The sequence below is a fragment of the Echiichthys vipera genome, assembly GCF_963691815.1.
Source record: "Echiichthys vipera genome assembly, chromosome: 15".
Classification (NCBI taxonomy): Eukaryota; Metazoa; Chordata; class Actinopteri; order Perciformes; family Trachinidae; genus Echiichthys; species Echiichthys vipera.
In genome coordinates this window covers 20,760,842-20,777,617 of record NC_139840.1, presented here as the reverse complement: position 1 = coordinate 20,777,617, position 16,776 = coordinate 20,760,842, and the positions used below count along the sequence as shown (strand labels likewise).

General features: G+C 41.0%; 1 protein-coding gene across 1 annotated transcript; it reads right to left on the bottom strand.

The window, feature by feature from the left end:
- Positions 1-194: 194 nt before the first annotated feature.
- ddr2b (discoidin domain receptor tyrosine kinase 2b) lies at positions 195-12,747 on the bottom strand (the record flags this gene model as incomplete). The annotated part of the gene is made up of 17 exons (XM_083928946.1): positions 12,691-12,747; positions 11,611-11,718; positions 10,265-10,367; positions 9,020-9,257; positions 7,935-8,082; positions 7,713-7,815; positions 6,351-6,534; positions 5,712-5,952; positions 5,481-5,546; positions 4,801-4,937; positions 4,062-4,272; positions 3,354-3,577; positions 2,954-3,081; positions 2,598-2,816; positions 2,250-2,484; positions 937-1,086; positions 195-329 (listed from the first exon to the last, which is right to left on the bottom strand). The coding sequence occupies exons 2-17, from the start codon at positions 11,693-11,695 to the stop codon at positions 195-197; spliced, it is 2,607 nt and encodes an 868-aa protein (XP_083785072.1). The 5' UTR covers positions 11,696-11,718; positions 12,691-12,747.
- Positions 12,748-16,776: the final 4,029 nt, after the last annotated feature.

The window sequence follows — 16,776 nt, the reverse complement described above, 5'->3', positions numbered from 1 at the left end:
ACAATAAAAGGCTCCGTTCAAGTGTGTACCTTCTCCACATATCTTACCATTGTGGCGAGTCAGCTTAAAACAAATGGAAAAGATTTGACGGGTTGTTTCTGACTCCACATTAATTCCAAATAAATCAAAACTGAAGGGAGCAAATGTGGCAGTGCATGGCAGAGAGAAACGATCTGTTCCATTTACTGCATTTGCTACGCCTGGCTCTCCATCAGCTGAGTGTGTATATCCTGAAAGCTCGGCCTCTGCTTGGCGTTCCTCCTCCAGCAGCTCAGCATGAGATCATTGTAGACTCTGTCAGGACAACAGAGAGGCTTTGGCAGGTACACCTGGGAACATGAGACAAAATGTTAATACAGGAAGGGCTTTGTGTGGTATTTTTATCTGAAAATATAAAAGCATATCTGGCACAGTGAGATACAGATGCAGGGGAAGTGTGGGATACTTTGTATGATTACCACAAACACAACTGTTGTGGAAGAAGTCCGTCAACAACAATTAGACACCAACAAGGTTGGCTTGTCTCCATGGTTTTATTTTCAAAGTATTTTTCTGCAGAAAAAGGTTGTCTCCGGTACCCACGGCAACATAGGCGGGTAGAGAGATAGACCCAGAGCTGAGGGCAGTTCTCTTCAAATACAGAACATGGGACGCAGTCAGCATTTCGCTGGGTGACGTACAAGGTAAGGCAGTAACATTCACACACAATTATGTCTCAAAAAAGGACAAGAGCAGTGTCATGTGCGTACAGTATCACAAGATATACGTTAAATCATATAGAGATGTGTCTCTGTGTGTTTCCAGAGCTGAACATGCTGCATGTCCAGAGAAAGAACGTCTGCATCACGAGGTGAGAAGAATGTGTTTGTCCTGTGTTTTAAAGCCTTAAACATGTCAATTCGAAGGAAGGGTAGCTTAAACCTGTGTGATACACACCTGCTTGCCCTGATCCCTGAAGAACTCGCCTGTGTTTTCAATGACCTGCTCGTCAGAGAGCTGGGAGTACGGCTGCTTCTTACACAGAGTGAGAATCTCCCACAGAGTCACACCATACGCCCACACATCACTGGCCATGGTGAACTTACCCTGAGAGAACAGTCAACATAAATCCAAATACAATCTAGCATAGACTTAATGAGGATGCTGGTTTGGACAGTAGGCCTACACACACATGTAATAATGCGATATAATTAGCAGTCAAATCATGTGGACTTTTAGCTTTATTGAACTTTTGTCCTCTTTATACTTTATACTCTGAATCCTTTGAGTTAAAAGTCACAATATTACAACTAAGATGTACTTTTATTAAATTAAATGGCATTATATAGATTATGAATAAAAAACAGGCAAAAAAAGAGTCAGATATACATAATTCATTGAATGCAGACCAATGCATGATATATATATGAAGGACAAAGCCAGTTCATTGAAGGCCCCATATTGTAAAAAGTGATCTCCACAGAGAAATGCACACAGCCCTTATTCAGAAACTGTGCCTTTAAATGAGCCGTCAGGACTTCTGTACCGCTGTGATGTCACAGCTTTACTATATTTAGATAGAAAGTGCTGCTACAGTCAGGGTTAAAGTGGTTCAAAACAATCCTTTGATTAATATTAAATTAATCTGATCGAGTTACATACGTCAGTGTTTCATTCTGCAGCGATGCACTGCTGTAATCCATGAACCAGCTGTCTATGGTTAGTTCAAAAGTCTCTAAGTGTTGCAGCTAAAGTAATATTCTGTAATATTCTATTAAAAGAGATCGGTGATGCTGTTTTGCCCTTATCACTCTCTGTGAGGTTTGCTGGAAGTGATGTAATGTAGCCACGGTGTGTTTTAAGTGGAGTGACTGCGTCAGGCACAGTTTAAAAATAAATTTAAAAAAGCCTTTTACTGTATATGCTACATTCGTTGTCAGCAAGTGGTTGTACTGTAACGTAGGAGAAAATATGGCCTTGATTAATTTTGCATGCAGTTAACACACTTCACTGCTCTTTTGGAAGTAGGAAAAAATGGGATTGTCAGAGAAACCAGCATACGTGCTGTATGGTGGATGTGAAGACGGTTCCTGTGATTTCCAAAAGCAACTGGTAAATATTTAAAGAAACTTAAAATTTAAGAATGGAATTAGGTGTGGACAAATCCCACTTTAACCCCTGATTACAGTCATTCCTCAGTACAGAGATGCTGAGAGCGCAGATGCGGAAGCTCTGGAAATGCTGACCAACCAGCTCCGCACAGCACTCACCAGTAGGATGCTCTCCCAGGACATCCAGCGAATGGGCAGGACGGCCCGGCCCTGGATCCTGTAGTAGTCCCCTCTGTACAGGTTCCGACTCATGCCGAAATCAGCAATCTTTATGGTGTAGTTCTTACCCACCAGGCAGTTGCGGGTCGCCAGATCACGGTGGACGAAGTTGAGAGAGGACAAGTACTTCATACCAGATGCAATCTGCACAGCCATGCCAATGAGTTTACTGTAGCTACAGAGCAAAGGAGACCGCAAAGAAAGAAGATACAAGTCATAAGTACAGTATACTTATACATAGTGATATCTAAATTATCATTACAATTTGATGTGAACATATGAACCTACCTGACCATACTCGTCCCCTCTCTTTCCTCCTGTTCTGTCTTGTCTTCATCAGCGGCCTCTCTCAGTCTGAGATTGCAGAGGAACTGATTCAGGTCTCCATTTTCCATGTACTCAGTGATCATACACAGTGGGTCTGTGTCCACACACACCGCCAGCAGACGGACAATATTGGGGTCCCTCAGGCGAGACATGATTCGGATCTCCTTCAGGAAGTCATTCCTGCGGCACAACGGGGGAAACAAGTGTAATTTTCCGCTCGATTGGCGACTGACTTAATAATAACAGGCTGGAGACTAATGTTCTGTACATCTTTGTCTTTTTTTGTTAAACAAAAATAAGTTACCACCTGCTTTTACCTTGCATTCTTGTTGGCGTCTTCCCGCAGAGTTTTCACAGCAACCAGCAGAGGTGACTCATTATTTCCCTCTATAGACAAATCCTCATCCAAAAAGTCCTGCATGCCCTCTGCCTCACACAAGTGCACCTGTTTTAAAAAGTACTTTGTTAGTCTATCATCCACTTGCCACCACTTGATATCATCTGTCTGCTCCGCTTAATACCACTAAGTGTTGTCTATTTGTCAGCATATACTGTAGAGTCATTGCATTTCTCACTCATGCTTTTACCACACAGCAATAACTATCACTCAATCTTAACATGACAGGTGTAAAAGATATATCATCATTATTTTGGTGAAGAGATATATTTTAAAAAAAACAATGCCAACAAACATTAGTGCTACATAAGTGAACATACCTCTCCAAACTGGCCCTCTCCCAGCTTCTCCTTGAAGGTGAGCTTGTTTCTGGGAAACTCTCTCATGGATGAATCTGTGCCAGCAAAGAGATTCATGTTGACAGCTGTGATGGAGTAGGTGCTGCTGTCTGAAGACTCCTGAAGGCTGATGATGTCTGCCTCTGCATAGTGGGGGGCACCGTCTGATCCACTGGTTGCAAGAGCTCTACAGGAGGTGCTCGGCCCTGATGTGTTGCACACACAAAGACACATTACAGCAGCTATAGATTTAGCCTTTGGCGGACCTAGGCTGTCTGAAAAGTTTTCTTGCATGTAGGGCAGGCATTATAGCACTGAATCTCATTTTCTCTACTAGAAGGGCATCCCAGAGTGCACTACATCATGTGTTCTGAACTGTGAAGGCATCCTAGATAGCATTTTCTGACATTTTCTCTAATGTAAGGGCACCCTCAAGGGCACTTCATCACATTTTTTACACTGGAAAGGCACCCTAGGTGGCATTTTATCACATTTTCTGCACTGTAAAGGCATCCTTGATGGCCATTTATCACACAATCTCTACTGTAAGGGCACCCTAGATGGCATTTTATCATGTTTTCTGCACTGGAAGAGCATCCTATAGGGACCACTTCACCATGTTTTATCTGCCATAGCGGCATCCAAGAGGGCACTTGTCCAGTATTTATTGTCATGCTTTTACCATCTTACCGAGGTGTTCGGTGGACTGAGCAAACTCCGGTAGTTTCCTGATCAGGCGGGAAGGCTCCTGGTAGTCGGAGCAGAGAGGGAAGATTCTCTCATAGGTAGAGTTGGAGGTGGAGCCACTCTCGCTGGACAGAGAGGAGTGAAGGGAGGAGAAGGCCTGGGTCTGCACCGCAAGACGAGCTGTGAGTTCATCATCCAGCAGGCGACGAGATGCCTATGGAAGTAAGTGTGTGAGAGTTGTGTAGGTCAAATAATCAGCAGGAGATTTTTCCTGTTGTATGTCTGTTATAGGACATCAGTGTTGGATGTCAGAGCTGTCCAAAGAGGACATACTTGGTTAAAAGCAGTGATTTTGACTAAGGTAAAGGAGAGGTACTCCCCAAATTTTTTTTATCCATGCAACATTTCAACCTAGCTGAACATAAAGCACGCTTTATACACAAAAAAACAACAGCAGCTGCACCTTCAATAAGGAGATCATCAAACAAAATAACAACAATTCAATGTGCACATAAAAACACACTCTGTCCTGCAGGGTTTTATGTCAATTCCCTTATTTAAGTTAGGAGGTGGTGACACAGTGTTGTATGCATAAATCCAAAACAATCACCCATTTCAAATACCAATATACCATGGGCTGCTGATGGTATTGCCCTTCTACTTGAAACGGTATTTGAAATTGACTGCCATGGGACTGCAGTCCATTTCAGCTCATAAAGGTGTCAAAACAAAAAACTCTCACCTTCTCAAGCATCTTTTGCCAAACCTGCCTCCACAGGATGATGACTATGATAGCCGATAGGATGGCGATGATAGCCACCAAGCAGCCAATCAGGATCCTGGTATTGCTGTCGTCCACTTTATGCGTAGGATCTTCTCCTAACAATTCAGATGAGAGTTATGAGTTGAAGTGGATTTGATTGAATCCATCACAGCTCAAGTTCCTATTACAGTTTATCCAATACTAATTATATTCTTATTGTATAATCCCCTTCATGTTTCATTATAACTCCAATAAGAAGTGACATTTATTTCAAGGATCAGCCATTTTGGATGCTATCAACAGGGGGCACTGTTTAACCACAAAACATTCGAGATAAACCACCTCTGAAGCTGAGCAATCACCTCCACAATTAGACTGAAATAAATGACTTTACACACAGTAAGATGTATTACACCAATCCAAGCTTGATTAAGAAAAATCTGAAATTAATAATCTTCCAAAAATAAACAGCTTTTTGATTATATTTGAGGTCCACTGAACTTGGCCTGTGTTTTGTTTACCACCACATCACTTCCCAGAAGCCGTATATCAAACCAGCCTGCGCTCTCTCTTGCCAGCAATTTTCTTCACTGGCTGGCGGGCACTTCACTAAAATTACAACCACTACTTAAAGTAAAATAAAGGCTTTAGATACTGACCTGGCAGTGTGTTTGTTGGGTGTCCGTGCTTGCGTGGAGTCAGAGATGTGTTGTACACGGCTGAGCCTGCAAGAGAAAGAAAAAGACATGGGAAGCTGAAGGATATAAGGTCAGAGAGGAGATGGCTATGGAGCAGTAAATGTGTTGGTAGTTTAAGAGTCAACATATTTAAATCATACTAAAATCAAAGTTTCTAAGGAGGCACTGACTGTCGTCCTGATCCCATCTCACCTGACTGGAAGGCAACCTCACTGAACAGCATCCACACGTCGCTGAAGTGGAAACGGCATTTGATGGCACTGGCAGTGCGGTCGCCGAGGGACACGGTGACGAAACGGGCGCTTTGGCTCAACCGGTCGACGACGGGCCTGAAGGTCACCGGGTCACTCTCCCAGTCTGATCCTGAACGGAAGTAACAGGTGGCCTGTCTGAACATCCTCACACCTCGGCTGAACATGTTATTACAGTGAACCTGTGGAGGTGGAGGTGAGAAATGTCACTAAAAAAACAAGCAACATCAAACTGCATCTTGCAAATAGCCTCTTGGGTGCAAAAGTGCTCAAAACAGTCAGAATCGATGATGCAAGAGCAGGTGTAGTGATGACTAATCTGTCTGGCTGTGCTGTATCTGAAAAACATCTCTGATCTCCGGCCACAGCATGCACCCGTGACAAACAGGCTGATCATACAGTGCAGAGAATGTCAATTGTGAGGCTATTTAGCATTATTTTACACAGTTTATGTCACTATAAAATGTGCAGCTATACAATGGGTGCTTGCACAGTGATGTCTCAGCATTTTTAAATAATTTTCCACTTTTTCACCCTTATGCTGAGTCAGTGAAGTTCTCCCACTGCACCGACTCCTCACCTTCATTGAAGTGAAGTTTCGGACGTGGTCAAACTCAAAGATGATCTCCGCGTAACCTTTGGGGAGGGTCTTGTTGTTCCAGCCCACATAGTCGTACCCCGGCCACATGCCGTATATGTGGCTGTGGAGAAAATCATCCAGACCCCAGGTGCCATCTGTCAGCTGGCCGAGGCCCTTCGTCAGTCTGGATGGAAGAAGTGAAGACAGAAAACACAAGCGTTTAAAATGATATTTATTGAGTAGTGCAAAGATTATTTTTTTTATTCATGACTGTTATTTCAGCTAATAAAATCATCTTAAAGGAACAGTCCCGATCTTTTAAAGTGGGGGTGAATGTGGTTTATCCATAGTCAGTAGCTGTGTTTCCATTCAACTGTCAAAGCGAAATTCAAGAGAACTTTTGCAATGTTGCAAAAAAAGAAACGTGCGTTTCCTTCAGTTGGTTTGGAGCAAATAATCTAGGTGACAGGGTAGTTTGGTCCGAAGTTTGCGCTATAGACCTTTTCAAAGTTGTAAACAAAAACATAATTGTGTCCAAGTTTGATTCCTGTTGCAGTGAATGTGAATGACATCAGCTGACAGGAAGTTAACAAGGACCAAGGCTGTTGCCTAGCAATTGAATTCCATTAAAAGGGTCTGTAGACTACACATGGCTGTAATCCTCCAGTAAACAGAGCAGAAGAAATTAAGGTTGTTAACCAGAAACAAATCATTTGGCAAAGGTGGTTCCATATACACTATTTTGGAAAAAAAAAAGGTAAAAACCCTCCTCAACATAAAAACTTCTATGCATTCAAGGAAGTTTTATCACATTTTTCCATAAAGCCTTTTCTAATGAAAATCCTCCAATGTGCATTAAAATACGTTTATGGAAACACAACTAGTGCAAAAAGCCTTGCAGTGTCAGTCCTCTGCCTTGATTGGTAAGTTTGTTTGTGTTATTGTGTGACTTTGGTGTTTTAAATGGTTAAGAACCAACACACCTAACAAACAAACTAACCAATTGAGCAGTACACCAGCAACTCCTGTGTTCTGCGAGGTCAAATGACTGTGTTTGTCAATTCAGTGATGGCTTAGAAAAGAGCGATATAACGACTTCAGTTCCCTGTAGTTAAGGCGTGGTTAGAGGGTAAGGTGAAGCTGTGAAAGTATTGTAAATATAGTGTACACTTAAACTGATATGGATTTTTTAAAAACCTGTTTAGCTGCAGCCCTTGTTCACAGCAGTACATTTTCAACCCCACTTTAAAAGATCCGATCTATCTCCTTAAATCCATTTGGGAGAAAATGACTGCACTCACACGGGGTGAGCAAAATGATAAAAATATTTGGAAAAAAGCCCTAATTACGGAAATAAAAGACCTTTCAGCTGATGCTCCATCATACACAGAGTCATTAAAGTAGACGTCCAGTCCTCTGTAGATCATTTGGTGCCCATCTGGAATGCTATAAGACATCAGGCCATCTACAGGGGGCGGGTCAAAGGTCAGAGATTACGGTTCATTTACTCACTGCATGCTCATAGGATATTATGACAATGAACACAAATTCCGCATGCATGGAAACTGCTAAGCAATGACTGACCCAGCCATTCACAGCCGTAGAGCTCCACTCTCATACACACGATCATGGAGTGGTCCGTCACAGGCATAAAGCGGACAAACCGAGCTATGATGGGAGGCTCCAGGTCCTTCAGCACCACATCATATGCATTCCTGTTCCCCTCAATGACCTGAGACAAAGATGATGTGTGATTACCAAACCATGACGAATGTGTTAAGACATTCCCTTTATCTCATAGATTCCTGCACAAACTTATCACCTCTGAATTTATTTATTTATTATAGGTCAATGTCTGACCTGCCTACATGTTTCTGTTAGGAGGGATTTGAAATATGTTGCTGGAACTTTAAGTGGGTTTTTTTCTTGTGTGATTATGGACGCACGTCCTGTGGACCATTCTGCAATTATAACCTGTATATAAGCAGGCTCACTTTATTATTTATGTCTTGAGAAAGGTCGTGCATCCCTAGTTGATGACATTTTGCTGACAAATTAGAATCAAATGTTTTTACAGAGAATATTTTGGATATCTCTTTTTATCGCTCCACAAATCAGAATATACTGTCGACAGCTATAAAAAAGAAAAATCAAATGACGTTATATAAATCAGACTTTGATTGATATAAACAAACCCTCTGTAAAAGCCTACAGAATATTCAGTAGATAGGAATAAGACAGTGTGGTGTATGGAAGTGTTACTGAAGTGGAGATTTCTGTTCAGTGAGAAAAACTCAAAAAAATAGCATATAAGATAAATATTGTCAAATTCTATACATTTTAACACAAAAGCTAAACAGGGTAAAAAAACAAAACACTTTTACCCATAGATATCACCAAGAAACTTCCCCAGTTGATTATTTACATTATGATAATACTTTGTATTACAAGTTTTCTGAAATGTTATGTTTAAATATGCAAATGAGGCATTATCTAATGCCAACTTTTGATGAAATTATGAGAAATCTACAAACATAAATAAATAAAATGTCTGAAAACTGTTTTACACAACACTATGATGGTCCTGTCATATTGCTCCAGCCTTGCAGCTGATGCAGCTAAGATACGTATATGATAATGTTTCGTCAGTGATATCTCCACACGCTCACCTGCCTTCCCTTCCTATCGTGCCAGCCCACCCAGTTGCTTCCGTCGCGGCTGTACTTTATCCTGTATCGCTGGGCAAACTCGTTACCCATGCCGTCGGCGTGGCGACCTTGGGTGCCCACCAGTGTGATGAAGTGCAGTGAACGCAGATCCACCTGGAGATACTCTTTGAGGCCGTCCGGCTCTGACATGATGTCAGGACACCAGGCCCCATCACCGTCTCCGTTGTCTAAGTCAAGTCTGAAGAGGAGGAGGATATTAGACGACGAAAGACAAAGAGTTCAGGTAGAGATGAGAGGAACATGAAGATTAGGAAGAAGAGAAGGAAATGTTGCACACATGAATAGAAGAAGAGGACGACAATTTAAATAATTAATATAACTGAGAATGAGAACATATTTGACTATTGCTGCTGGGCAACAGCTGGTTAATCAGCACTATAATAATACAACATTCTTGAAACTTTTACATTATGCTGAGAGTCAAAATTCATTCTTGACTTTGGAAACAGCAGTCAAACAATCAAGGTCCATTTAGTGAGTGTTGTGGAGCAAAATCCACCTGCTGACATAATTGATCAAAAGCTACAGGAATGCTATTAAATCAAGGTTCAAGGTTTATTTTTCATCATGTGCAGAAGTACAGAAGTATTCATTGGCAATGAGAGTCGTAAACCTCCGGCACCTTCCAACAAGGCTCATGAAATAACTCTACAAAGAAAATCATGCAAGTAAAAAAAGGAAAATCTGAATCTATGAGAAATAAAAAAATCATGCAAGTTAGGATACAGGGCTAAAATATATACAAATAAAATATAATATGATTTGTGTAGACAGAATTGCAAATGAATAAAGCTGAATGTAAAATGAATGTAAAAGAAATGTAGTAAATGGACCTTGAAGTATAAGATTGTTTTGTCAGCTGTTTGCAACACCAAGGAACTAAAGCAGTGTTTGGGATAAATAGAAGAAGAATTTGACACAAATTGCCACCAGGGAGAGAGAGAGAGGGAGAGAGAGAGAGAGAGAGAGAGAGAGAGAGAGAGAGAGAGAGAGAGAGAGAGAGAGAGAGAGAAACAAAACTTCACAGATTACCACTTAAGAAAGAAACTATAATTTATCGATTGTATTTTAACTCAAGCTGGGCAAACACCTTGCATGCTGTCTCATATGATGTAAATACAGTATGCCCAACACAAATCAAATTAAATGAGGATATAAGAAAATAAATGTATTATTGTAACGTGCCTGCCAAATCTCGCAGCAGTTGACTCTGACCACTGACTGGAGGCCGAGATGTCCTCGTCCTGAATCTGCCCGCCGGTCATACCGAGAGGATATCGACACATTTCTACAGACACATGAAGCGTCACTGATACACATGCTGCTCACACTATAAATATGTTTGTGACACCTGAATTCTCTCACATGCCATATGCATTTCTTTTTAAAAACCCTTTTTGTGTGTTTGCAAAGTTGCAGGAGTTGAGTGTAAAGTGGTCAGGTCTTGTCCTCCCCCCAGTCTCCTTCCTGCAGCCCTGCAAGGCCTCCAAAGCCAAACAGAGGCATCAGTGTGTAGGTGCCAGTCTAAGCAAAATGAGACGGGAGTGGCCTCTGAGCTGCCCGCTCTTCATTTTTCATCCTTTTTCATAATCTATACCAGGGCCACGTGAGGGATATTTTTGAGTTTTATAAATCATTGGCATCTGCTGGGCATTAACTCTTATGTAATAAAAATAAGTTTGACACTAACAGATTCTACGTTATAGTGTTAATATGATTCAGTGACTATATTGTACATCTGCTTGTGCGTCTACCAGAGTGTCACTTGTTTATTCCTCTTGTTTATCTCTACCTGGTTATTAAGAGGCCTCTCTGTTTCATTCACCTCCCTATAGTGAACGCCTGACCTGTACTTTGAGAGAGCATCAGAACAAATAAGCCTTTTACTGTGAAAAAGTGGGAAAGTCAAATGGGTGCATGTGTGTGTGTGTGCGTGTGTGAGAGAGAAAGTGTGTGTAGGTGTGTGTGTTACCTACAGCTACGCCTACAATTTTTTTTAAACTTTTTTTTTCCTTTCCACGAATGCCCCCTGCTTGTGAAAGGTCCGCCTGTTCGGACGATATTTGCTGTCTGACCATTAGCTAAACCGCACGTGCACACACACACACACACACACACACACACACACACACACACACACACACACACACACACACACACACACACACACACACACACACACACACACACACACACTACATTCTTGCATTGAGCCCACCCACTTAAAATTGCTTTCCTTCTCCATCCTGTCAACATGCTTCTCCCTCAGGAATATGAGGAGGTTATTTTGAGCTTATATATGACATTGACTGGCTCACTTCAATCACACATTAAAAACTAAACATACGAACAATTAAACTTATTATATCATTGATTGTCTGACTGGCGCTTGCACCTTAATCTAAAATATTGAGTTGTGGTCCCTGCAACGACCAACATGTCCTATCAAAGTGTTCCTTGAGCAAGATATCGAACCCCAAACTGCTCTGAGGAACAGCGTCAGTGATGTAAAACACAAATATCTACTATACCTGGGTTGACTTGAGATCGTACAGTGGCAGCCAGCAGGATAAAGACAACATGGTGCGAGATCTGCTGAACCTTCATGACCTTCATCTCTGCCTAAAGGAGCTGCCCGCCTAAAGGGTGGTAGATCAGAGGAAGACATTAGTTGTGCAACTTAAACCACAAACATCAAGGTAATCCAGTTTGTTGTCATGCTGTATCATGTCAACAAATCCTCCACAGCAAATCTAATCTTTTATATTTACATTTGAAGGATTCAAGTGTTTCATTTGTATGTGTACTGCAGCGCAGGACTGCACGCTCTCAAAGCTGTGCTTAAAGACTAGATACTGCTTATCATAAGAATTACATTATTAGAGTAAAAAATGGCATGAGCAATAAGAAAATCAAAAGGTTTAAAAAACATGTAATATAAGACATTGTGTATTATTTCAGGATAGGAAAGCATTCTTGAGCAGCTTTCAAAGCCACAGTGGTTAATGCACACATATTTTCCCTTGTAACCCAGAGTTTTGATCTTTCTCCCACCACAGTATTTTATTTATCTTGTAAAAGCCTTCTGAAGGTCTCTGTGACTTATGCCTCCAACACACTCCACTACAACTCAGACCTCTGTTCCCAAACTGCACTTACAGTCTTTCACGTGGTGGGTCCAGCCACGATTTGGGGAAAGGACAATGTCGTTCTGTGTCAGGATGATGTACGTACAGAATGTAGTTTTATATAAAGTGTGTTAAAAGTTCACAAAAGTCTTCTGTTATGTATTTTTCAATAGTTTCCATTTCTGGAGAGCTGACATGATGATCGCTGACTGACTTTCTAATGGAATAACTTTTTCCCCAGTTTATTTTTGAGGTTATAGATGAAAATAACACAAATTAAATACAGATAAATCACTAATATTGTACCTTACGTCTTCTTGGTGTTTACAGATAGACCTTAAAGCCTATGTTTAACCGGTATAATGTTTTTTCCTGTATGATGTCACTCTCCATACTGAGCTGAACTGACAGAAACTTCATTCAAAGTCGACGTGGACACTGGGGTTAACAGCAACACGTGAAAAAAATATGGATTTGACTTACTTTTTTTGCAAGTTCTTCTCTCGTTTTTATGAAACCATCTGTCTGTGGGAATATTCCACATCTACTGTGACTTCATCTACTGTCGCTCTGACCTCTTCTTCCTCGGAAGAACTTTCTGGGAATGGAAAAGAGAGAGAGAGAGAGCGAGAGAGAGAGAGAGAGAGAGAGAGAGAGAGAGAGAGAGAGAGAGAGAGAGAGAGAGAGAGAGAGAGAGAGAGAGGGGAGAGGAAATGAAGGCTGATGTAACAGTCTTCTGGCTGGAGAAAAGAAACAGAGAAAATAACACGCTTTAGGATTTTGAGGTGAGGCCAAAATCCCAGAATTCCACCTGATCCACGAATGGCTTCAATTACGGCCCCGCAGAGGCAGCTGAGAGCAGCAGTATCTGGCAGCTTCCACACCGAGCTACTGACAAAAACAGACTGGAGTTCACTTTCTTGCAGAGGAGAACCTGCTAATTAGTGAAGGAGACATGATGTTTTAGAAAAAGAAGAAAAAAACAAAACACTATCACTGCATACGAACAAGATGAGTAACATCTGGAATTAAAAGTGGCTTAAAATGGACACAGAAGCAGAAAGGAGGCAGAACAATTTACAATTTTCTAACAAACTTACAATACAAACTGTTTTTACAGACAGATCATTTTAATGTATTCCTTACTTTACCCAAAAGTGGCATGAATTTAACAGAATTAAACCCTTATAAAGTATTATTTTTAACTCTCTACAGTCATTTTAAAGTATGAACATATTCCTTCAGGATGTTTGACAACAAAGGGCGCTGGAGATGGCCACATAAACAGAACAGCTGTCAAAGCCACATATTCCTTTTTAAACACACTCATTTATCTTTAAAGAAAACACACACCGGTTTTCAGTATACATCTTCTGACAGAGAGAGTCATGCTGTTTGTTTCCCCATGTCCAGTCTTTATGCTACACTAAGCTAACTGTCTGCTGGCTCCACCTACATATTTACCATACAGTGTGCAGGAAAAGTCTTCTCATCTGACTCTGAAACAAAGCAGATATGCATTACTTCCCGAAATGTCAAAGAATTTCTGGAATGAGTGATTAATGAGTTCTGTCATTGTGGCAAATTAACATCAGTTTTGAAGTTCACCATGATGGAGGAGCAGAGACAAACTGACTCATAGGTAATGAGAATAATGACTAATATATGATGATGCACTGGGAACGCAAATGGAGGAATTAGGGTCCTATGTTCTCCAGGTTTTTCCTGAAAAGGGTCCTATGTTCCCCTGTCGCATAAGCCTCTGCCTTCGCTGATAATTCAGCATTTTGTTAGGGTTAGGGGTTAAAGTGTTATCACTTTATAATTTTATCCTATTGGACATTTGTGTGAAATGTTGTCATAATTACCGTAGGAATTCTTGAGTTATGGACAAAAATAAGTTGACATTTGACCTCAAAGTCTAATCAATTCATCCTTGAGTCCAAGTGGACGTTTGTGCCATATTTGAAGAAAATCCCTCCAGGGGTTACCGATGTTGCATTCACAAGAATGGGCCAGAGAGACAATGGGAAAACATAACGTAAAAAATGGGGATGTCATTAAGATTCATTGTCTTGGAACCATGCATGTCTGTATGAATGTTTTACATGATTCTTTATATTTTGATATTTTATTATGTTAGCGAACGCCGTGATCATTTCATGATAATCCAGTTTCAGTCCGGACTGAAGTGTTGTGAACCGACATAAACTTTACACTATGAATCAATGTTTTATGAATTCATTTTAGCTGCTGAATACAAGAGGAGGTGGGCAGAATGACCCTACAGACCATTTTTCATTATAATCAAGCAAACAAAAGTGGAGGCCACGTCCTGGAGGCTCTGTTTGTCAGCAGCAGCTGCTCTAGCGGAGCTGCAGGGCGTCGGGGCTGGATGTGGGTGGGTAATAGCTGATATTCTTCATATTTTCCAGCTTATCTGCAGCGTTACATCAAGCTTAATGGGACATAACCCTGTCTAATGACTACAGCTGGTGTATCTCTAACAATAATGGAGAGCGAGAGAAAGAGAGAGCCATCATCCCCACAAAAGACCTTCCGCATGCCCGTATCTCATTTTCTCAACCGGTTATAAATACTAATGAGAACAATATTTTCGAAAAGGTCAGCCCAAGAACTGGTGCTGCTTATCACTTAGTTAGATACATATTTCACAAAATGCGCTGAACATACCACGACACCAGACGGCATTTGAGGAAGGGCGTGTAATTCCACGAGGAGAAACATTGATATTAAGTGCACTTTAATTTTTAGTACACTTCATGTGAACAGACATAACCTTGGAGAGAAATGACAGAGAGATACAGCTGACAGAGGTGTCTATCTCATGGCAAAAGAGGGGAGGAAGGTGAGTGAGGGAGGGAGAGGAAGAAGTGGAAGAGAGAAGGACCAGGAAGAGATTAATTGATTTTTTGGACAGAGCTCAAAGACATGTCCCCAATTTAGTGATTTGGGTCTGGCTCACAGTCAGAGAGAAAGAGCAGGTGCCACAGGCGGGCCAGAAGAATATACGAAGGAGTCTAAGAGTCTCACATGGCTCCATCTTTCTATAAATTAATAAACTTCTAATTCCTTTGCAGGGTGTGGAGCAACAGTGACCCAGCAGTTTACGGCTGCCGCAGTATGGCATTAACATAATACTGGCAGTACGTGGTGGCTACATTTTTTAAGCGGCAGAGACAAGGTTGTAGCAGCACCTGCACACAGTGGGACACAGCATTACCTAATCAGACAGTGTTCCTAAATCATATAAAACAGGGTGAAGTATGAATAAAATCATGCCATGTATTTTATACAATGCATATAAGTTCATCTAATATATAGTATAAATACAATGTGTTGAAAAGAGAAAAAAAATCAGGTTATGAGAGATACATGCTCCTTTTTAAACCCAAGTGTAATTACAGATTACGTGTCATAGCAAGCACACTAAAGTTTTAATTTTCACACTCCAACAAATGTGTTAGCATATCCAGACAGAGTTGGCAAAGGGGGCTTTTCTTCACAGATCTTCATTAGAAAAACAACAAAAAAATGGCCATGTCCATGCCGGATGTGTCGCAACTCCATAAACACAGACGAAACCACAGTGTAACAAGCCCGGCACGTCAGGAAACCAAACGTTTGTAAGGTACAACGATCATTACACAGTATGTAACACACATACTAACAGACTTAAGAACACCACCACAGTGTTTAAACTATCTGACAGTAATAGGTTTCAATAAAGCTGCACTGTGCCAGATCCTTACTGTATCTAGAAGTGAACCTGTTTATTTTTTTTTTTTGGAGTTGCAGTGGAGTGAACTTAAAGGGATAGTTTGGATATTCTGAAGTGGGGTTGTATGAGGTACTTATAGTAAGTGTATAGAGGGCGGTCAACACGCCAGCAGGAGTTAACAAAAAGTACTCAGGGGGCGGCAGCCAAACGTATTACGCCTCCTTAAGAAACTCAATATCAGTTTAGGTGTACGGTATATTTAGAATATTTTCACAGCTTTACCTTACCATCAAACAGCCATGTTTCCGTTAACGAGAAGGGACATGAAGCCAGTCTTTGCTCTCGTCAAAGCCACCAGACTCCATTGACACAAAAATAAGTTTTATCTGCCTCAATCGGTTAGTTTGTCTGTTCGTTCTGTTAGTTCGTAACCCTTTGAAAACACAAAAGTCACACAATAAGGTAAAATTACTGGTTCTGCCAAAAGAGTCTGGTGGCTTCGACAAGAGCATAGATAACAACAGTTCCCCAACATAAACTTAAAAAGGGCTGTCTGAAGGCAAGAAATATTGTGTACACTTAAACTGATACTGTGTTTCTTTAGGTGGCTAAAATACATTTAGATGCTGCCCCTGTCCCCAGCAGTACGTTGCTGAGTTAGCAGGTAACTATGGATGAGGACCTCATACAACCCCACTTAAAAAAATATCCCTTTAGATACACTATCCAATTATACACTGCATCTCTGTTTCTATTATTAAATCTCCCACCACTCTCTCAGTGCACAGGAAATAGAAAATAAAAACACAACAGTGGTGCATGAGCGC